This window comes from Salmo salar, chromosome ssa04 (assembly GCF_905237065.1).
Source record: "Salmo salar chromosome ssa04, Ssal_v3.1, whole genome shotgun sequence".
Classification (NCBI taxonomy): domain Eukaryota; kingdom Metazoa; phylum Chordata; class Actinopteri; order Salmoniformes; family Salmonidae; genus Salmo; species Salmo salar.
In genome coordinates, this window is record NC_059445.1 from 79,599,587 (window position 1) to 79,622,808 (window position 23,222).

Below are 23,222 nucleotides of genomic sequence, written 5' to 3' on the forward strand. Positions count from 1 at the left end.
GTCAGGCAAATTTGTCTAGTGTGACCAATGATTTGTAGAATTTCTGCCACAAGTTTCCAATAAAAAAATGCAAAAGTTTATTTGAAACATAGATAACAGCTATGTTATAGAACATACAGTGTGAGAGATTGAATAATATCGTTTTCATTTAACCATTAAACAATGCAGGAAATTGAAACAAAATCCATATTATAATAGCTCAGCAGTTGTGACTGACTGTCTACGCCACTATTTCCTTACTTGGATAATGTATGCTGCTTCTGATTCATTGCAGAGCTAGCTGCTATTCTAGACCTTTCCATTGCATGTAACTGGGAAATAGACCTTTCCATTGCATGTAACTGGGAAATAACAGACAGCAAACACAAGCATTTACATAACTACTCACATGTACATTTTCAGCTTCTGTGCTTTCAATATTGAAATAAAAAATACACATTGAGACAAAAACTACAAATATTATTGTGTATATGGACTTTTCTTTCTGAGGTCCATACAGTGAACAGGTGACAGAGATGTACCGTACCTACCATCTCCATCCAAGAGTCACTTGTCTTTACATGAAATTACCTTACATGTAAAAGACATTGAACTGCAATTCAAAGGATGCATAAGTCCTTCCACCCATAATGTTAGTGGCAGTCCTTTAAAACCACTGTGAATCTTGACTATTGCTCCATGTTGTTGTTATCACTCCCCCAGCTGCCTGTTAAAAGGATGGGTAGAGACGTGCTAGTGCTCCGCCTGCTGGGTAGATCAGGGGACACTGGCTCTGCTGTCCTGATCCACGGTTCTTAGCATCAATCAGCAGAAGCGGTTTCTGTCTGTAATGGGCAATGATGTGTGCCACCATCGGAAAGGTCTGGAACATAAAACATGAACCCATACATTAGCAGGGCATCATTGAGCTCATGTCACAACAGAAGTTGAAACATAAAATGTAAGACGGCTTGCTGTACATCTAATTGAATCTCGTAGTTGATGTTTTGGCAATAATTGCTATATAACAAACTTTCAGATTACAGATTCATGGATACAGTTCCCAAAGCTCACTACTTTGTCCTCAGAGTGATTGATAATATAATATTAATTACACATATTACTCTGACTGGTCATAATTAGGGATATGAGTTCATTTCTGACCATGTGACCTGGTCAGGAATAATTGTTGGCCATAGTCAGAATGAATGAGGCAGATAGTGTACCTCTGAGACCTTCAGACCAGTCCCCAGTAGAAAGTCATTCTGTTCACAGCGAATCTGGATGTTGTAAACTTTGTCCTGGTAGAGTACCATGAGTGTATAGGGCTGAATGGACGAACGTTTCGAACTGTCCCGTACCAGAAATGTACCGTCCTAAACAGCAAATGAAACAGAAAAACATTGTACATTATAGTGGTGTTTGTGTTGTATTCTATCACCAAAGAGCACTGGTGAACTATCCATATAAAAAATATATTATACAATTATATTGTCATTTTGGACAGTGCATTCTGAAAGTATTCAGACCCCTTGAGTTTTGTTACGTTACAACCTTATTCTAAAATGTATTAAATAGTTTTCCCCCCTCATCAATCTACACACAATACCCCATAATGACAAAACAAAAACAGGTTTTAGGATTTTTTTTACAAAGAATACCAAAATACAAACTGAAATATCACCATTACATAAGTATTCAGACCCTTTACTTAGTACGTTGTTGAAGCACCTTTGGCAGCGATTACAGCCTCAAGTCTTCTTGGGTATGATGCTACAAGCTTGGCGCACCTGTATTTGGGGAGTTTCTCCCATTCTTCTCTGCAGATTCTCTCAAGCTCTGTCAGGTTGGATGGGGAGTGTCGCTGCACAGCTATTTCTCCAGAGATGATTAATCGGGTTCAAGTCCGGGCTCAGGCTGGGCCACTCAAGGATATTCAGAGATTTGTCCCAAAGTCACTCCTGTGTTGTCTTGGCTGTATGCTTAGGGTGGTTGTCCTGTTGGAAGGTGAACCTTCGCCCCAGTCTGAGGTCTTGAGTGCTCTGGAGCAGGTTTTCATCAAGTATCTCTCTGTACTTCATCAAGTACTTCATCAAGTATTGCTCCGTTCATCTTTCCCTCAACCTGACTAGTCTTCCAGTCCCTGCAGCTGAAAAACTTTTTTGGTACCCTTCCCCAGATCTGTGCCTCAACCCAATCCTGTCTCGGAGCTCTAGGGGCAATTCCTTTGACCTCATGGCTTGGTTTTTGCTCTGATATGCACTGTCAACTGTGGGACCTTATATAGACAGGTGTGTGCCTTTCCAAATCATGTCCAATCAATTAAATTTACCACAGGTGGACTCCAATCAAGTTGTAGAAACATCTCAAGGAGGATCAATGGAAACAAGATGCACCGGAGCTCAATTTCGAGTCTCCTAGCAAAGGGTCTGAATACGTATGTAAATAAGGTATTTCTGTTTAAAAGAAATTATACATTTCTAACAATTTCTAAAAACCTGTTTTCGCTTTGTCATTATGGTGTATTGTGTGTAGATTGATGAGGACAACTTTTTATTGAATCAATTTTAACGTAACAAAATGTGGAAAAAGTCAATGGGTCTGAATACTTTCCAAATGCACTGTATGTGATATTGCATTGTCCCTTCAAAAACCATTGTCACGATTAATCTGTGAGAACAGAGTGTGAATGTCAGTTTGCCTGTTATTACAGTTAACCGGGTGTGTGTGAGTGATATTGGCAGCAGAAGATGTCTCACCATGTTGACCTGTCTGAGACAGCCCTCCGCTTGACCCCGTGTCACCTGGCCAACGTACCACTCAGGGTTCAGGTCCTACATATTCACACAGGAACACAATCACACATCAATCATATGGGATTTGTGACTTTGTGATCTGTTACTAATTTCTGTGATAGGCTTCAGACAACAAAAAAAACAACACATTTAACAAAAATCCTTGGGTTTGCAACATGTTTCCACATTGTTCAATAGAAGTGAGTTGTTAAATGCTCCACATGAGCATTATTTACACATACTGTACTATATGAGGACCTAGTGAAATATTTGATCTATTCAATAAGAGCTGACTAGTCTTAGAGACAAATGGCTCTGCTCAACACAGCTGTTGAGATTAGTGGTTAGCAGCCTGAATGTACAATACTCCCTTAGAATAACAATGCAATGGCGCCACCTACTGAGCTATGCACGTCATTGCATCACTAGACCACGTCCAGCAAACAAGTACGTACGGTCATATTTGAGAATCTGTCTGTCTGTCTGTCTGTCTGTCTGTCTGTCTGTCTGTCTGTCTGTCTGTCTGTCTGTCTGTCTGTCTGTCTGTCTGTCTGTCTGTCTGTCTGTCTGTCTGTCTGTCTGTCTGTCTGTCTGTCTGTCTGCCTGCCTGCCTGCCTGCCTGCCTGCCTGCCTGCCTGCCTGCCTGCCTGCCTGCCTGCCTGTCTGTGTATTGGGGATCACCTGTTCGTCCTCTAGGTCTGCCGGTGGGGGGATAGAAGCTTGCATAGGTGGCGGAGCGGGCATAATGTGTCTGTCTGGCACAATCCTAGAACTGCCCCTCGGTGAGATGGCTTAGAAAGAAACAAAGAAATTAGAATCATACCATTTATCAAAAGGAGAAGTTGTGAGTCATATTTACACACTGTACAGTATATTTTAAGGATGGGTACTGAAGTGAAAACAAAGCACTCACATGCCTGCAGTGCCTGCAGTTTTGAAGGTAGAGATGCAGTTGAAGCGATATTAGGAGGAAAGCTGGAGAAAGATTTTTATTTTTATTTATTATGTTTTTATTTCACCTTTATTTAACCAGGTAGGCTAGTTGAGAACAAGTTCTCATTTGCATCTGCGACCTGGCCAAGATGAAGCAAAGCAGTTCGACACATACAACAACACAGTTACACAGAGATGGAACAACAGTTTGCAGATTACCATTCAAATGTGTGTACCTTTTAATTATATCACCTCCAGCAACGTTCTGTCCTCCATGTAAGCCTAGTAGCCATTTGAATTCCTAACTTTGACAAGACAAAACTGATCTTACCCGTCTGAATGTAAGGCTAGTCCGGGGAGCACTGCTCTAGGGTGCCCTGGCCTGGGAAATGTGTTGGAGTTGTATGGTTTGGGCATGGGCACTAAAAGAGAAATAAACTCATGCAATCACTATGACTGCGTAGTCCTTCAATGTAAAACAGGGTGAAGATGAAGTAGCTACAATGTAAAGTTCCCTTAACAAGTAGAAAAAGGCTTCAGAAAATGTCTTACCATCATCTTGTACCTGTTGATGACATAATATTAAACATCTTATGAGGAGGAACTATAAACTTTTCTCAGTTACGATAAAGACACATTTTGAAAATCCTTATCAGCTACCTACCCCCCCATCATGGTGATGTCACCACGTGTACACCAAAATATACCCGTACCTCATTTCTTGCATCAGGCACATATCTGCAACACAAATGGAAATGACAGTTGAATAAGTTGCTATTATTCACTTGCATATTGCTTCTTAGTGTTGAACTCAATAAGCGAGCACAAAGATTTAGTCAAATCCTGTATGTGCAACAACCAACAAATCAAACAATCGCAGACGGAAGACTGGAAGGGTAATCATAAAACGATACACATCTTGAGATGCAGAGTTCCTTCATTCTACAACAAGTAAAGGTCCTACGAAGCTGTGCTCTGTGGCAGTGATTCACCCCAGCTCAATTAGCTCCCGCTGACTAAACAACCGCAATTCCACTCCGTCACCCCATGTATTTCTGATGGAGTGTACTTCCTTATAAACCGGGTGGTTCGAGCCATGAATGCTGATGACAAAATTACATTGGTAACCAGTTTATAATAGCATTAAGGCACTTCAGGGTTTGTGGTATAGGGCCAAGATACCATGGCTTAACTAACCACTGAATCACAGTGTGTTTATTTAAGGATCAGTTGATGTGAGTCTGGAGCTGTGCCGTATGAAGGATGGAGGGAGGCTAGGTGCACTGCAGACCTGTTGCTGTTCAGCGGGGCTCTGCCGACCGACGAGCTGCTCCTGCTGACACTACTTGACACAGGGAGGGGAGGTTTGGGCATTCTGGGAGGGTCTGGACCCCTCTCTTCTGCCTGAGGCCTGGATATAGGAGCAATGTGAAGTCAGAGGTTCCAAAACTGGACACTGTAGTTAACAATCCAGGAACTTATAGCTTGGTTCATTTCATGTAGAAAAGTTTTTAGAAACTGAATGTATGTACAACAAATGTGGTGTACAGTGACTTCAGAAAGTATTCACACCCCTTGACTTTTCCCACATTTTGTTGTCTTACAGCCTGAATTTAAAATTGATTACATTTAGACAATACCCCATTATGTCAAAGTAGAATTATGTTTTTCCAAAATGTTACAAATTAATAAAAAATGAAAAGCTGAAATGTCTTGAGTCAATAAGTATTCAACCCCTTTGTTATGGCAAGCCTAAATAACTTCAGGAGTAAAAATGTGCTTAACAAGTTACATAACAAGTTGCATGGACAAACTCTGTGTGCAATAATAGTGTTAAGCATAATTCTTGAATAACTACCTAATCTCTGTAACCCACACAAAGAAATTGTCTGTAAGGTACCGCAGTCGAGCAGAACATTTTAAACACAGATCCAATCACAAAGACCAATGAGGTTCTCCTATGCCTCACAATGAAGGGCACCTATTGGTAGATGGGTAAAAATAATAAAAGAGCAGATATTGTATATCCCTTTGAGCATGGTGAAGTTATTAATTAGGCTTTTGTTGGTGTATAAATACTCCCAGTCACTACAAAGAAACAGGTGTCCTTCCTAACTCAGTTGCCGGAGAGGAAGGAAACCGCTCAGGGATTTCACCATGAGGCCAATGGTGACTTTAAAACAGTTACAGAGTTTAATGGCTGTGATAGGAGAAAACTGAGGATGGATCAATAAGATTGTAGTTACTTCACAATACTAACCTAATTGACAGAGTGAAAAGAAGGAAGCCTGTACAGATTAAAAATATTCCAAAACATGCATCCTGTTTACAATAAGCCACTAAAGTAAAACTGCAAAAATGGTGGCAAAGAAATTAACTTCATGTCCTGAATACAAAGCGTTATGTTTAGGGCAAATCCAAAACAACACATCACCGAGTACCACTCTTCATATTTTCAAGCAAGGTAGTGACAATTAAATCCATTTTAATCCCACTTTGTAACACAACACATTTCTGAAAAAGGTCAAAGGGGTGTGAATATACTTATGTGCAGTCACCATTGAAACAGGAAAGGAGGTGCATTGTCAATGACATTATGAAATAGAATAGCGAGAAGTCACGTGATTGGAAAGCAATATAGAACCAAAATAAGAATTCTATACCTCCATGAATGTGGAGCAGGCTGCGTGTGAGAGACAAAACAAACATGTCATACACTTCATTGTGAAATCTTCATCTTTCAAACTATTAGCAAAGAGTCTAGGATGGCCTTTAAACACTCATATGTAGACATTCTTATAGCTATTAGTTATACAGTTATATAGGCCAACTATAACTTCAGCAAGCACATACAAAGATTCATCGGCATATGTTTGTTCACTTGACATTGGGATGAGAAGAACGTTGTTTGGACACAATACAGGACTAATCAGAATATAACCAAAGTTAATTCTCACCCTGTTAGTTGTGTTTAACTTCGTTGCTGTGTGGAATAACAGATCAGGTCAGTACGAGGGCATTAAAAAAAACATGACATTATTGATTTATGGTGATGATAAATCCCTTAAATGTGATTAAGTATGTAAATCTAACATAAATATAAAGCATCCTCTTTATACTAACATTGACACGTACTTATGGAAGAAGAACTGTTACATGACGTATCTGTGGGCAGGCAGGTGTAGGAACAGACAACTGCAGTAGTAAACATTTTCTTGCTAGGTTTAGATTGGTGTGAGACACAGGAGGTTGGTGGCACCTTAATTGAGGAGAACGGGCTCGTGGTAATAATGGGAGTGGAGTCAGTGGAATGGAATCAAATACATCAAACACATGGTTTCCAGGTGATGCCATTCCATTTGCTCCGTTCCAGACATTATTATGAGCCGTCCTCCCCTCAGCAGCCTCCTGTGGTGTGAGAGTACCTGGTATTGGAGATTCATCAAGTCTTGTGCGATCCAGTTTGGTGGGCTTTCTTCTGCGGTCAACTGGTGGAGCAGGGGCTGCATTTGAGGAAGTAGCAGGCACTTTAAAAGACAATATGAAAAGGCAGGGTACAAATCAATACAAGGGAATAAAAAGTGTTCAAATGCTATATTTAAGCAATAAGGCACGAGGAGATGTGGTATATGGCCAATATACCACGGCTAAGAGATGTTATTTTTTTCCTTTTTTGAATATTCAAAACAATATACTTGCAGTGAAGCCTCTCAACAACTACATCATACCAGTCATCCAACAGATTCCCATTCAAAGCAACAGACAGAAGCATCCAGGGACAACGCCCTGGTCAAGGGCACGTTGACCGATCTACCACCAGGCCAAAAAACGTGAACCCGAACACTCCAAGATCCCCCCACAGTTCCCCAATAGCTGTACCTCAACCATTCGAGACCCCTCCCACAGCCCCCCCCAAGAAGAAAAATAAAAAATACAATGAATTCCATTCCCCACCCCCAAGAACCCCCCAATGCACCAACAACCAAGAGAATGAACTCAAGAGAAAAAAGGAAAAGACACAGAAGAAAACAGCAAACAACAATGCAAAAAAATATTTTTGGTTATTTAAAACAAAGGACATCAAAAACAACTAAAATCATAACAGCCATGCAAACTGTATATGTTTGTGTGCATGTCTGGCACTATTACATGTATGTGTGTGTTCTAGTATGTGTTTATTTGAATGCCTCAGGCAAACCAGCATTAGTTGTAAAAACACTGGCAGTTAGTGTCATTCAAATGTACTTTTTATTATGTTTTATTTTTACTTAAAAAAAATAAAAAACGTTTATCTTTGACCATCATTCTATCTCCCACACAGCAACTCCCACTTGTCTCCAATTCCACATATCAACCCTCAGCTTCCCATCTATCTCTGCTGGCCACCCACTTCGGGTTTCTACGCAACACATATGTTTCAACTATGCTGTGATGTTTAACGTACAATTTCAATCTATCTAATCAAATAGAATCCGCAGATTGCGAGTTGAAGATAAATACTTCTACTAAGAGTATTAGTATCTTAGTAATTGACAGACCCTGTCTCTCCAGATCTCCTAACAGTACTATTTCTAGGGTCAATTTTAGATCAATGCTATGCATTTCCAGCCATTCCTGAACATGAGACCAGAACCATGCTACCTGAGGGCAATACCAAAATAAATGGTCTATTGATTCTGTATCCTCACAACAAAATCTGCAGAGCTTCGATGATTTTATGCCCCAAATATTCAACATTTTGTTGGTGGCAAGAATGTTATATAATAATTTTAGCTGAAAAGCACGAAGTCTTGAATCTTGCGTTGTGTTATATATCAACTCATACACCCTGTACCCTGTACCATGGAAACTATTTTGCAATCTGTATGGCACAGTTGTCAACATCCTGGTCCTCAAATGAAACTGGTATACTTTCCTATTTATGCTATTTTTATTCCTCCGCAAGTTTTTATCCTTTATATTGACCAGTTCCCTACCTCCTCCCGCTGCCACCTGCCTCCTCCATTCTTGGGGTAATGCTGTAATCAATTGGTTGTACTCTTGGATTGAGCAGACCTTCCTGTACAATTCTGATAACTCCATGAAGGACATAACTCTACCATTCCAATTTACAATATCAATTAGGAACGAAAGGTATTTTATCAACCAGCACATTTGAGTTCAGCCATAATATTTGTTGTAATATTTGTTCTATCTTTTTAGGGGGATGAAATTGAAATTATAGCCAGCTCTGCAATGCTTGTTTGAAAAGAGAGATACTTTGAAAAAAGTATCATTTTCAATTAATCGAAAATGAGACAGGGCAATCTGCACAAAGGCAAAAAGGCCATTTTTAAACAATGGATGAGCTTTTCTTAGTATTCTACTTGAGAACCATTTAGGGTTCAAATACAACTTGAATGAGTGAAGCTTTTAGAGAGAGGTTTAGTGCTTTTATATTTAATAATCTCAACCCACCCAATTCATATACATTATATAGATAGGCACGTTTTATTTTGTCTGGTTTAGCATCCCAGATAAAGCTAAATATTTTTTGCTCATATGATTTGAAAAATGAATCATCAGGAGTAGGCAGCGCCATAAGTAAGTGAGTAAACTGAGATATGACTAAGGAGTTAATCAGGGCAATTTTTCCATAAATAGACAAGTATTTTTCTCTCCATGGTTGCAGGATCTTGTCTATTTTTACAAGTTTTCTATTGAAATTCATTGTGGAGAGCTTATTTATATCTTTTGTGATATGAATACTGAGTATGTCTACTTCACCATCAGCCCATTTTATAGGTAAACTGCAGGGTAATGTAAAAATTGTGTTTTTTAAAGATCCAATACGTAATATTGTACACTTATCATAATTAGGTTTTAGTCCAGAGAGTACAGAAAAGTTATCTTGATCTTCAATGAGACATTGCAGGGATCTAGCTTGTGGACTTAATATAAAACTTGAGTCATCGGCATACATGGACACCTTTGTTTTTAAGCTTTGGATTTCTAATCCTCTAATGTTGTTATTGGATCTGATTTTATAGCTAGCATTTCAATGGCCATAACGAATAGATATGATGACAGTGGACACCCTTGTGTAACTCCTCTTGACAATTCAAAACTCTCTGAGAAGTAGCCGTTATTTACTATTTTACACCTGGGGTTGCTATACATTATTTTTTACCCATTTTATATGAGAATTACCGAAATTGAAAAAATCCAGGCATTTATAAATAAAATCCAGTCTTACTTTATCAAATGCCTAAGAGATGTTCTTTATTCACGACGCAATGCAGAGTGCCTAGATTTAGCCGTGTTATACCACAAAACCCCAGGATGTCTTATTGCTATTATAAACTGGTTACCAACGTAATTAGAGCAGTAAAAATAAATGTTTTGTCATATCCGTGGTATGCGGTCTGATATACCACGGCTGTCAGCCAATCAGCATTCAGGGCTCGAACCACACAGTTTATAATTATAGTTTGATACTAACATTCCAGGTTGTACACTTACACTTGCCAGGTATTCTGCCAGGGTGCTGGGGAGATTGCTCTCTTCTGGGTGGGGGAGGCTGCAGTAGCTGCAGATACAAGGAATGAAATGTAATGTTGAATGACTGCGTGGAAGGAGGAAGGGAGAGAGTGGAGGAGTGAAAAGGGGGTGTAGTCAGAGGGAACATACTCACACTAGGGTGACTGGCAGAGGGGATTGGAGGACCAGCCCCAGGTCGTTGAGTTGTTGGAGGAGGATGGCTTCTAGCTGTATTGCGGTGCGGTGCACTATCTAAACACAGAGACAGATACAAACAGAAACACACACATACATACATACATACATACATACATACATACATACATACATACATACATACATACATACATACATACATACATACATATGCACACACACACACAAAATTGTATCAATGTGGGACAAAACAAATGAAAATGTTGTTCAAATTGAAAATCACAACATATATCCTTTGTGAGAGGAGTTGAGCACGGCAAGGCAATGTTGTATTGATGTCTCTGTACCAATATATTCCCCGTCAGCCATGGACTTGGCAGCACGGAGCTGATGGGGAATCTCTTCAGGCGCCTCAGACGGAGGTGACTCATAGCCGTTGTCACTGTCCTCATGTCCAACATCCTCTGTTGGTGACTCGTAATCTCCCCCACTGCCGTCATCTTCCTCAGCATCTGGATTCTCATAGTCTTCGTCACTTCCCTCATCCTGGGAGAGACAGACAACCAAGTTAAATACTGATGAAGAGATAAATCATCTAGGAAGGAACACTTTAACGGAATAAAACAGGAAGGAATGGTATGCCAGATACAGACTTACAAATTCATCCGGTCCCCAGGGCTGATCCTCTTGCGGCATAGCTGTAGTAGGTAGCAGTACAATGGTAAAATTGGCAATTTATCATGGTCCAATTGCTTCTCTGTTGATCATAATAACTTGATCTAAGGTAAAGTCTGAAATAATCCATACCTGGTTCGTATTTTGGTGCTGCAGTTCTGGAGAAAATAGAGAGAAAAATTGTGCTTGGATGTTGTTTTGAATTAAATGACTCTAGTTGAATAGCTAAGAATGGTAATAAGTGCACACCTTTTAGTAAAGAATCTCCTTTTTTCTTCTTTCCTGTTGATTTCACTGCAGATTTTGGAGATGAGTCTGCAGAAAGAACATACAACATTGTGGCAGTAAATACTGCTACCATATTTTGGGGCAAACAGTGCTTCCATCTTTTGTCACATAGTCGTGTAGCGACACAGTCAATAACTGCCTTATAGTTATGTTCTAAGCATGTGTCGTGTCTTCAATATTGTGAGCAGTGATTGGTGAGTTCTATTTGAGTCTGCCACTGTGACAGGATGTGGTATCTGAAGTATATTTAAGTTTCAATTTCAGTCTTTGTCTCCACATCTTCTTCTCTAAAATATGGCACCCTAGTACACTCCTCCCTCTCTGTCTATCTCTCAGGTTCTTCATGGTCTCTCTGCTTACTCAGTTTCCTGCCCTAAAACACTAATGTAGCTCCATTTTCTTGCTGTTGAATAGTTTCCTTTCCCTGTGCAATTATCATACTTCCCAACGTATTCATAGTTTAATGTAATTGTTGTAATGTTCAGTTTTCTTAAAATAATGAAAGAGGAAGTAATTCATTACTTACGGCGCATGGATTTTGGGGAATTTCTGATGGTCATTTTCAGTCATGTTCTACAAAATGATAGATTAAGTATTTCCATCAAGTGATACATTACATGACAGTCAAAGCATTGTTTGAATATGAAATCCCTGATAAAAGATGCATAATTATACAAGGAACACATGGGAAAGGGGAAGAATTTTTTTTAAATGAAATGTATGCATTCACTACTGTAAGTCGCTCTGGATAAGAGCGTCTGCTAAATGACTAAAATGTAAATGTAAATGTATACACATCTGCTTCATATCACTTACCAAGAACCTTTGTCCATTTATGCTACATTTCATAATGACTTTATCGCAGCCACTTAAATTCAACTGTAAATGCATAAAACAAATGAATTAATATGGATCCTGGGAAACAGCTTTGAATATGATGTTGTAAGACAGAGAACTAAGGAAAAATGTTACAGGTTGTGAACTGTCAGCAAAAGGTTCAATAATTGATCCTGAAAATGACTTACCTTCTTCATGTAGTCTGCCAATTGGTGTGGATTCCAGTCCATTACCACTGACTTGGATGGCACTCGGTCAAAACTCATTGTTCCCTTCTCTTCTTCTGGATATAAATGAAATACAAAATCCTTTGAAAGACAATTGGCTGCAACACCTCCTCTGTTACGGTGCAGTCATATCCACAGCCATGTTCGACTTCGAGGCCTGTCAGAAAATGGCTCCTTGTATCTTGCTGCTACGCCCTTGGCAATGCTCTGTCTGGCCCTTTGTCGAGGAAGTTTGCAGTCTGACCAGTATTCAGAGGAATAAAATAGGAAGATATTACTCTTTCACCACAGAAAAGCAGCACGACACCCACCACAAGTGCAATCTGAGGACTACAGAAAGGAAAAAAAAGCGACTATTTTGTCTCCTTCCTCTTCTGTGAAATCATGTTGGGTGTGTCAATTGTCTGGTAAGTGATGAAATCCATTCACCAAGAGTTATGTATGATCTGAAGTCCAGACAAGAGCAACACAAACATTTAAATGTCAATATCTTAAATGGTAGGCTAGTCAGTTATCCGAGAGCTCTGAGAAAAGAAAGAAAGAAAGAAAGCAAACTTCCTCATGAGTTTCCTGTTGACGATGACAGTGGGGGCAATAGCAAAGAGAAGTTATAGCCCCTTCTAAGAACTGCAGTTAACATAGAAGTATAACACTATACACAATAAACCTAATGACACACACACACACACACACACACACACACACACACACACACACACACACACACACACACACACACACACACACACACACACACACAAATCACAAAACAAACCTTTTGTTGTTATTATTTTATTTATTTATTTATTATTACTTAAGTGTCACATATTTCATAAGTTTAGATGGGGAACAGTACACAGAAACTTTTGAGGGCCACACATTTAAAATGTCAGTTATTCTAAAATAATGATTTATGCATGACATATTTATATTCAGAATGAATCTTATTTGCTTTTATTTGAACCATAAAATGAACACACATTTAATGTTATCTGACAAAGGTTTGGACAACAACGGCAACTTATTTAACATTAATGACTTGAGACTTCAGCAAGGTTACTAAGTTGTAAAAGAAAAGAATCCAAGACTAAGGCCAGTAGTGATGGGCATTCGGCTCTTAATTATTTATTTTTTTAAAGTATTTTTTTTCAATTCAAACAGTTTGCGATAGTTTGACTATGATTGGTGTAAAAACAATTCTAATTAAATTATTAAATGAAATCATACTCTACCTTAACCACAATGTATTTTAAAATGCATTGGTTTGTTATGAAAAATAATGCTATTAAACATTTGCATTTAAAGTATAACTTTTTAATGTATATAAACAAAGTCCATATAAATAACCGTTCAAAACGAATACAATCTGAACAACATAATAATAGAATATTGCACCATATCAAAGAAAAATAAATAACAATGTACAAAACTGCAGCATCCCACTTAAAACATTAAACTGGTCCCTCTTTTCTCTCTCTTCTTTATTGCCATGTTATAACCAGCAGCACACGGCAATGCTGACCATATTTAGTTTTTATGAGACATTTGCATTCAGAAACGCAAGCTGCCTCAATTTCGAGGGGCTGATGCGGTTTCTTCTCCCAGTAATTATTTGTCCCGTTTTCGAGAAGACCCTCTCAGAGGGAACGGATGTGGCCACTATGCAGAGTCTCTCTGTCATAACTTTAGTAAGCCATGGGTAGACAGAGGCCATGTTCTTCCACCAGCTCAGAGGATCTGCAGATCTTTGGAGGAGGGGCTCCTCCAAGTAGGATCGGACCTCCCTTATGGCATCTGCTGAGGGATTCCTTCACGCTGCATCCCCAGTTGTTCTCTCGTCAAACAGCATCCAAACAGCAGACGTTTGTGGCACTACTGCTGGTGCTTCTGCTCCATCTGATCCCTCTTCTTCCTGTTGCCCTGGAGCCTGAGCCAGATGACTGCTGGGGCTGTCCCTCCCTGCTGCTGAAGTTATTCTTTGAAGAGCCTCATCAATCGCTCTGGCATCACTGAAGGCTAACTTCTTAAACCTGGGGTCAAGTGAAGCGGTTTCTGATAGCACGTGATTATATTCCATTCTGTGGAACTTTCTGTCCATTGATGAACATAGGGTGTCCATCAACTCTGTCACATGTCCTGTGGTTACATTTGCTTCTCTCTGGTGTGACTGTGAGTGAGTTGGCTCGGCCCTCCCTCACGCATCTTTGGTTCATTGGTTGACACTGTGTGTCTGATTGACAGGAACAACAGGTGAGGCTGTTAGTCTGAGCAGACAGTCAACAGTCAGAACGAATGTGTGTGCTCTTGAGCATTTAGGCCTATATGATATATATATATATTTTTTTCGCTCTTTGAATTAGTTAATTCTATTCATTTAAATATTGTGATTATTCATATCTTAATTTTTTTAATATTTTTTTTTATAAATAGATTCTTCCCTGTGGCTCAGTTGGTAGAGCATGGTGTTTGCATCGCCAGCATGGTGTGTGCAACGCCAGGGTTGTGGGTTCGATTCCCACGGGGGCCAGTACAAAAAAAAAAAATGTATGAAATGTATTCACTACTGTAAGTCGCTCTGGATAAGAGCGTCTGCTAAATGACTAAAATGTAAATATAAATGTTCACCTACAAGAGCCGACTCGTTCGGAACGACCCATCACACAGGCATTCCGCGCTCTCTTCCCCATAGGTTTATTATTAGCTAATCACACAGGTAAGGATATTTGACGTAATAGAAGCACCCGAATGCGAGTTCGGAAAAAAAATGCAAACGTATACTTTGCTAGCTAGCTAATTATCTTCAACCTAGCCTGGATATATGTATGTATCGTGTCTGCCTCCATCACGATCAGTCACTTGCGAGCCTGATACCGTGAACCACACATAGCTAATGTGCTTATAGGTGTATCATTAGCTAGGCTACTTGTTTTGCCATTGCATAGTTAGCTAACGGCTGCGCTAACGAACCAGATTGCAAGCTAGTAGCTAGCTATTTATGCTACCAGCTACAGCTGGCTAGCTGTACAGTTTTTTGACATGGCTTTCCCCGATTCAATAGCTGTCCATGATGCGTTCATCCTCCTCTGCAGCTTCTTTGCATTGTGTGAGTATTGTTCATGAATCTGGCTGCCTGACAGACAAGCTCGGTAATGTAACGTTAGCTAGCTAGCTAGCTAGAGTAGTAAAGTAAGATCTTACTGTTATCTCGTCTTAGTTCCGTGGTTGCCATGGCGCCGTGAGGAAGCTTTGGCAGAGAACTCTGTAAATGTAGTTATTTTTGTTATTTTAAGTATTTTAAAAATATTTTTTGGGGGAGGGGGGTTGATAACCTGTTGAAGGTTGGCCTAAAACATATGTTGGTGACTCATGGAGTTGCAGGACTGACGATGGCAAGTATGTTTACTTGTCTTGGCTAACTATAGCTAGCTGGCTAATTTAATTTGAAAAATGCATCCAACACCTGATCAACACAGCACCGGCTTTTTATTACACCTTCCCCTGTTTCTGGAAGGACGTGGACTGTGGGAGTGGATTACAGAGGCTCGCCTCATAGGATAACTGCCAAGGTGTGGTGGTCTCTCAGGCTCTTATAGCTGCCGAAGGATGACCCAGGTGGGTGTTACACTTTCGGTGGTGGATGATCCAGCCTATACAGAGCCGTAACTGTGAACTTCAGCGACAGAAGTGCCTGATGAAAAGCTCCGGGCCTGTCTGACTGATGTTTCTCCCTCCCTGGCTGTACCATTGATGCCACCACCACTCAAGCTACTCCTTTATTGAACGGGATCATCATCGATCTGTGGAAGACCATCTCCAATGAACTGCCAGCTGCCTGAATTGTTTTGTTTAAAAAAAAAATTAAAGCGACTTAGAGATTCTGTATGAAAAGCTCTAACTATATAAAGCAAATATATTATTATTTGATGATAAAAAAAAATGTATTCTAACTTTACTTTCAACTTTGATTGCACAGGCCTCAAGTTTGGGTTTGCGTTTGTGGAGGCAGGCAAAACCGATCCAAAGAACGTCTCCAATGTCATCTTTAAAAATGTAGCAGACACATGTAAGTTTACATTTTTTGGTCGTTTTTTTTGCCCAGTTTGAAGATAATCTAGGAGATTATAAAAATATACATTTCATGAGATGTAAACACATGCCAAATTGTTAGAATTGATCAAATTGAACTTGTTCACCCAATGCTGTTTGATGGAAGTGTAATTTCTTACCGGTTTGCTTTTATTCGAGCTGCACAACTACAGTTGTAAAAAAAAATTGGGCAACTGCGCTTTTTGGATATCAAAATGATAACTTTGAAGGAGAGCATTGTGTGAGTGTTTAATCTGTGAAGAATCAGGAATCACATCTTAAATATACTTTTTAAATGTGACTAGAATGAGATGAGGCTGTATTCTCAGGATACTTACTGTAGCTGTCACATGCTTACAGGCCTCCACCAACACCAACCCATAAACAAGTTGCAAGCTTTATGCTTGCATGTTAGTGCAAGAAGTGGCAATAGCATGCATGCTGCTTGTTGTTTCGATAGCACAGTTTCCACTTCCTGGTGACTGATGTGGCAGGGTAGGAGTTTGAACTATAGGCCTACAGGTCAAAGAAGGAGATGAGTAGGTGGCTGTTTAGTTCATGAAGATCTTTAATCTGCTGGAAAAAAGTATTCATGTTCTTATGCAATGCAACCGACTTAACAAACGGCCTAATGGGTAAACCTAAGTTCACTACTTATTTTAACCCATTCCATCCCTTGTTTGTTTTCAGTTGTCACCTTGCTGGCTTTCTTTCTCCATGGCTATGCGTTTGCCTTTGGGGAGCACAACGCTGTTATTGGAACCCAATTCTTCCTCACACTGAACAAGACAAACATGGTAAACTTCTTCTTCAACTATGTTCGCTGTGCTGTGGCCACTACTCTGGCACTAGGGGCTGCCAACGAGAGGACAGAACCAATCGGCTACCTCATATCCGCATATGTTTTCTCAGGTATTCTCACACACTGATTCTAAAACCACAGTTTTTGGGCCACTTTCCCTTCACTCAATACTTTTAAGGTGAGGTTTGTTATATTGCTTGTGTTCTGAGTCTCTCTGTTTCCTCAGGAATAATCTACCCTCTGGCTTGTCACTGGGTCTGGGACCAGCAAGGCATCTTCAGTCCAACCTCCACCTCCTACCCATCACAGGTGTGAACCAGTCACATCACATACCATAATCAAATTCAGGATTTAACTATGCATTACAAGCAGAGAGATTCTCGTATTGACCCACATTTCCGTTCAGGACTATGCAGGCAGCGGTGTGATCTTCTTGCTGGGTGGTGCAGCGGCAGCTGTCTCACTGCGGGTTATAGGATCACGGGCTGGACGCTGGAGTCCCCATTTCAAACGGACAGAGCACAGCCAGCCTGTAAGTCATGGATACAAGTGCAAAGGCCATCTGAAGACTACACAAGTAGATGCATTCTTCTGCATCCACCAACTCCTTGTCTCCCTTGTGTATGACTGTTCTTAGATGGTGGTGCTGGGAGGATGCCTTCAAATGCTGGGCTTCTTGGGCCTGGTGATAGGCACTCACCCCCGTGTGTTGGATGCTGATGAGGGCCTGTTACTGGGGCTAGGCACTGTAAACCTGCTGCATGCTGCTACAAGCGGAGGACTCTACGGACTAATGATCCAACGCATCGATAAGAACTACTATGATCTCGACAGCATGCTCTCTGGGGCCATTGCTGGCATGGTAACACACGTCGGGGTTTGGGAGTTGTTGGTCTGTTGTGACTGCACATCATCTATGGGGCTTGTGTTGACCTGTGCATAATCAATAACTAAGCATTTGTTTTTACGCTGAGCTCAGAGTCCGGTCTTTCTGTGGTGTTTACAGGTGGCAGTGTGTGCAGGAGTAGACACCTACATGCCTGGTGTGGCAGTCATGTGTGGGGCCACTGGATCTCTCCTCTTTATTGGCTTTCGCCGCTTCCTCTGTGCTGTGAAGCTGGATGACCCCCTTAACATCGTCTCTGGTTAGAATCATATTTCTGACTGAAATACAACAAAATTGCCTCCCATCCCCAAAACCCACATGATCATAATGCGTCTCACTTTCTCTGTCAGGGTACTTAATTCCAGGGGCCTGGGGCTTGATGCTTGCTGGTTTATTCTCTGATCATGGGGCTCTTGGAGGACATATCCAGGTGAGGAATAAAACAGACCACCCTGGAGTTACCTCTGCTGCATAATTGCTGTAGTGCACAACATTTATGGAGTTGGTTGTTCTCCTTTTATTATTTCCAGGTGTTGGGGAACAATTGCATTGTGGCACTGGTGTTATTCTTCTGGGCAGTGGCTATTATGTACCCTCTTCTCTCCATACTCATGTGTTTTGGAGTGCTGCGAGTCCCCCGCTTCATGGAGAAACAAGGTGCGATAATACCCTTGCTCTGCAGTCATTTCAGCACTGGAAGCTAAGAGGAATGGTACATTTGGTATGCATAATGATGCATTATTCCAGAGATAATGTAAGATCTCTCTCCCTGGTGTGTCTTTTACAGGAATAGACAAAATCAGACACACGCTAAGGCACCCTCACGGCACCAGGAAGTCACTGAACTAACCCCAGACAGAAACATCAATCCAGAGGCAATGAAGTTAAACCTGGGAATCATTTTGGAATTTTTTTTTCCTAAACAATTTCTTAATGCATAACTAAAACATTTGTTAGCAAGCATATATGTTCCAGAGTAATCCTCTTTTGTTTGCACCATAGTTTCATATTGAGAAGGATGGCAGTACAAAATATTTACAAAGTCAAACAATTTATTGTATGAATCACAGATGTCTTGAGTAAGGCAAACACTACTACACACAATTGCCCCATGTTTCTAGGTGTAATTTACTAGGGAAGCATTTAGTTACGAGGTTGTTATTTGGGGGCCGAACAGTTGAAAAGGCAAATAAAATTAAATGCACTGTCCAATAACTGACATCTTTGAGTAGATAAACATCCACTATATTTGCGTGAAAAAACAGGTAGTGCAACTAGTGGAATGTAGGCAAATGAACACACAAAATAATCTTCAAGGTCAATGGGAACCTGTTGTAAGTTATGATTATTCTTCTTTTTTTTTTTAAAACATCTGTGGACATTTACCCTAAATTCAGATATAAAAGTCCCAATAAATTACTAATTGTATTACTATCAACCACAAACCTAGCAGTTTCAGGGACTCCTCAGACTATGTACAGCATGCGTTTAGTTTTTGGGGGAGGCTGGTTTGGGAATAGAATGGGGGGGGGGGGGGGATATGATGAGTCATAGGATACCAACCTGGTGGCAGAACGGTTTGCTCTATAGCCAACCCTTTTGTTGTGCTCATGACAACAAGTAGCTAGCTTAAGCACATCTGGGAACAGGCTGATAGAATACTACAGACAGCAAAGTTTACTTTGATCAGCCAAAAGGGAAAGGTTGTAGAGTGTAAAGAAATGTGTAAAGTCTTTAGGTCATTTGCCTTTCTTTGAGGAACCAAACCCCGAGAATCCCATCACAGCAGCCATTTCATCATCCTCCTCAAAAAGATCCTCCTCAGCTTTACGCTTCTTTTCCTTCTGCTTCTCCTTCTTGTAAGCCTTTGCTTTCTCCTCCTTGGAAAAGTGACAGGGATACATGCTTTCACAATTTGTTTTAACATGGCTTAATGGTCATTATACTAACATGTTAGACATACCAGCAATGGCATTTATTTCCTGACCTGAACTAATAATACACATTACATCCATTTGGACTGACAGAGTAAGATTGACATTATTCTAGCCCCATCACTTACCTCTTCTCGAAGCTCTTTCATGCGCTCTTCAAAATCATATTCTGTCTGCTTCTCCTCAATCTTCTTCTTGTTAACTTCAAATCGTTTCTTCACCTGGTCCAATGAGGATCGCTCTACGCGCATGGACATTCCCAGATTCCTCTGGTCTGTGAGGAGAAAGTAGATGAGAAAACAGATTACCAATTTAGCCATCTATGCTGCACTTGACATTTTTTGGGGGTATTTTACACCCTTTTCCGATCTTGTCTCGTCGCTGCAACTCCCCAACGGGCTCGGGAGGCAAAGGTTGAGTCATGCATCCTGTGAAACATGACCCGTCAAACCGAGCTTCTTAACACCCGCACGCACCAATGTGTCAGAGGAAACACCGTTTACCTGACAACCGAGGTCAGCCTGCAGGCGCCCGGCCCGCCACAAGGAGTCGCTAGACCGCGATGAGTCAAGTAAAGCACCACCCCAGCCAAACCATCCCCTAACCCGGACGACGCTGGGCTAATTGTGCACTGCCTTATGGGACTCCAGATCACGGCCGGTTATGATACAGCCCAGGATCAAACCCGGGTCTGTAGTGACACCTCTAGCACGCCGATGCAGTCCCTTAGACCGCTGCGCCGCTCGGCAGGCCATACACTGCACTTCTAACGTAGATGACAATGTTGTGCATACTCACGTTTCTTTCCATTGATGTGGTCCAAGAAGTTGATGGAATCCTTCACAACACAATCACACACATTGCAGTAGTACCTGAACATTAGATAGAAGAGGTTAGCACTCAATGCCTTTATCAGACACCTGTATCACTTGTCAAAAAGACAATGACATCAATTAGGGCTAATCTGTACCCATAAATAACAATGCATACAGCTCTTAGATAAGGGAGTGACAATACAGTAACTTCATTTCAGGAGCATATTTGGATGCCAGCCTCTTACCCGCCCATCTCAGCCTGTGGTGTGGTCTTGGTGATAACAATGGTTTTACCCAGCTTGGACTCGAGGTCCACCTTGTAGTCCCTGTGTCGCAGGAGCTCCCGCTTGACTGGGGGCGCTGGCTTGCCTGAGAGAAGGGGGCATGATAATTATGTATATGTTCAAGGTGTGTTTGTTCTCTATTCATTTCTCACAGGAATTCATCGATTCATGGGGATCAATTTCAGTTTGAAGTTTTCACTTAGAATTTTGCCTCCATAGTTCGACGGTTTAGGTAGAAACACTTAATCTATTATTAACTCCCATGTGTTAATTACAGGGACGAATGGATAATTACCATCTTTTTTGTCCCGTTCCTCATCGAGACGTTTTTGAGCCAGTTGTTCATACTCATCTTTGTCCCACTTTCGTCGAAAATCATTCTTGCTGCTATTACCTCCACCACTGGACTTTAGCAACAAAACAAAAAAAAGGGGGGGAAAAGTTAGTTTAAGAAATACATGATGACAGTGCATTTCAACACAGAACAATTTCTTCAAGCACAATTACTTATAGTTTTTACTTCCTACCTATAGTTCTCAAACCTCCTGGGGACCAACAACCGTACCTTGTATTTGATCTATTCCGGAGCTAGCAAATCTGATTCAAATTGTAAACTAATTATCAAGCCCTTGACTAAGTGTATCAGGTGAACTAGTTCAGGCCTACAACAAAATTGTGAAACATCTGGGGGGGGGGGGGGTCCAGAGGAGAGTTTTGAGAACCAATGAGTTAGACAAACAAACAGCCATTGGTAACAGTCACAAGCTTTACTAGTTAGCACGGCTAGCTTACGTCCATAATGGCTGGTGATTTTACAAAGTTAGAATTTATCGCATGCGTTCTACTCACACGAATTATGACATACAAAAGTCGTGTTGATTTCACTCTAAAACCTTAAGGATTAATTAGCCTCGCGAAATTAGACGATACATACCCCACTGCCGGACGCCATTTTGTTTGTAACAACGTTATGGAATACGTCACTGTCGCAATATTTGGGGGACGTAAAGTATATTGTCGTTTTTATGTCGTACGCCTTGTTTTAATTAGGAAAAATAAATAGCCTATTCATATCAAGTCATAGATTCGTCATATAATGGGATTTCTAAACAAAAACTGACACCTTTCTTAGAATGTTTTATGAAATGGAAAAATCGAATGCATTGCATTATGGTAAACAATCATATTCATCATTATTATCTACTGTACATCAGATAAGATTAGCTAGCTATTAAATGAATTACTTTAAGCGTACTGGGATGCCGGACCAAAGTCACTAGTTAGCCTACCACAGCCACAAAGTAAAAATAGGCTATATCGTCAAATTTAATGAATTTAGTTGTGAGGTTGTCATTTGGGGGCCCAGTTTAAGTTTAGGGTTAGGCATAAGGTCTTAATTTAAGTTTATCGTTAGGCATAAAATTAGCAGATTTTAAGAAGATAGGGTAACATGGGGTAAGAGCCCCCCCAATGCCTAATAGTTGAAACAAAAAAGCAAAGTTTTAAGAAACATTTTTGGCCATGTTTAGGGTAGCAAACTATAGAGGAAAATAAATGCCTACAGTTTAAATGTTAACATTTATTTTTTAGGAAAGGGGCAGCTAATAGAAGATTAGGGTTTCACAGAAGTGTCCCTATTTTTTTGGAAAAAATACAAATTTACCTATTTCGCACATACATTATCTTTATTCTTTAACCTTACACTCCATTATGTACAGTTAAACTAAACTCATCATCATTTGAATAAGGCAAGATTTTATATCCCAGCAGTCTTTAAAATGAATTCAAGAGCAAACGGTTTTCAATAGTTTGTAATATTGATCTTTTTCATTGGAATATAACTGATTAAATGTTGATTAAACACACACACACACATTAAGCATTTCATAACAATAACTTATTAACACAATGGCATTTTCCCAGATTTTTTTTATTGACACAAAGGTCACAAATGAATCCCACCCCAGTTAAATTTGAGCATAGCTCTTGAGCCCACCTCTGACACT

At 40.3% G+C, this 23,222-nt stretch overlaps 3 protein-coding genes across 6 annotated transcripts; 1 reads left to right on the plus strand and 2 right to left on the minus strand.

Annotated features, from left to right (window-relative positions):
• Nucleotides 1-53: 53 nt before the first annotated feature.
• Nucleotides 54-12,662, minus strand: lcp2a (lymphocyte cytosolic protein 2a). Of its 2 annotated transcripts, none has more exons than XM_014198116.2 (21): nt 12,371-12,662; nt 12,162-12,224; nt 11,872-11,918; nt 11,307-11,372; nt 11,190-11,215; nt 11,040-11,080; nt 10,730-10,928; nt 10,381-10,478; nt 10,209-10,275; nt 7,133-7,210; nt 6,665-6,690; nt 6,371-6,390; nt 4,999-5,118; nt 4,421-4,445; nt 4,260-4,272; nt 4,039-4,129; nt 3,688-3,749; nt 3,456-3,565; nt 2,739-2,813; nt 1,206-1,355; nt 54-862 (listed from the first exon to the last, which is right to left on the minus strand). In XM_014198116.2, exons 1-21 carry the CDS (start codon nt 12,446-12,448, stop codon nt 710-712), a joined length of 1,608 nt encoding a protein of 535 aa, XP_014053591.1. In that variant the 5' UTR covers nt 12,449-12,662; the 3' UTR covers nt 54-709. The 2 variants fall into 2 exon arrangements, with proteins under 2 accessions (XP_014053591.1, XP_014053590.1); XM_014198115.2 differs by having other exon boundaries at nt 7,133-7,234.
• LOC106603900 (putative ammonium transporter 1) lies at nt 12,584-19,476 on the plus strand. 3 transcript variants are annotated; one of them, XM_014198119.2, is made up of 10 exons: nt 12,584-12,816; nt 16,383-16,472; nt 17,186-17,407; nt 17,524-17,606; nt 17,704-17,829; nt 17,935-18,159; nt 18,304-18,442; nt 18,534-18,613; nt 18,714-18,840; nt 18,971-19,476. In XM_014198119.2, the coding sequence occupies exons 3-10, from the start codon at nt 17,290-17,292 to the stop codon at nt 19,030-19,032; spliced, it is 960 nt and encodes a 319-aa protein (XP_014053594.1). In that variant the 5' UTR covers nt 12,584-12,816; nt 16,383-16,472; nt 17,186-17,289; the 3' UTR covers nt 19,033-19,476. The 3 variants fall into 3 exon arrangements, with proteins under 3 accessions (XP_014053594.1, XP_045573335.1, XP_014053593.1); XM_045717379.1 differs by lacking the exon at nt 12,584-12,816 and adding an exon at nt 14,966-15,122; XM_014198118.2 differs by lacking the exon at nt 12,584-12,816 and adding an exon at nt 15,198-15,512.
• On the minus strand, nt 19,218-22,250 carry zmat2 (zinc finger, matrin-type 2). Its single transcript, XM_014198120.2, has 6 exons — nt 22,151-22,250; nt 21,512-21,623; nt 21,178-21,301; nt 20,916-20,989; nt 20,246-20,391; nt 19,218-20,063 (listed from the first exon to the last, which is right to left on the minus strand). The coding sequence occupies exons 1-6, from the start codon at nt 22,166-22,168 to the stop codon at nt 19,923-19,925; spliced, it is 615 nt and encodes a 204-aa protein (XP_014053595.1). The 5' UTR covers nt 22,169-22,250; the 3' UTR covers nt 19,218-19,922.
• Between the last annotated feature and the right edge of the window lie 972 nt (nt 22,251-23,222).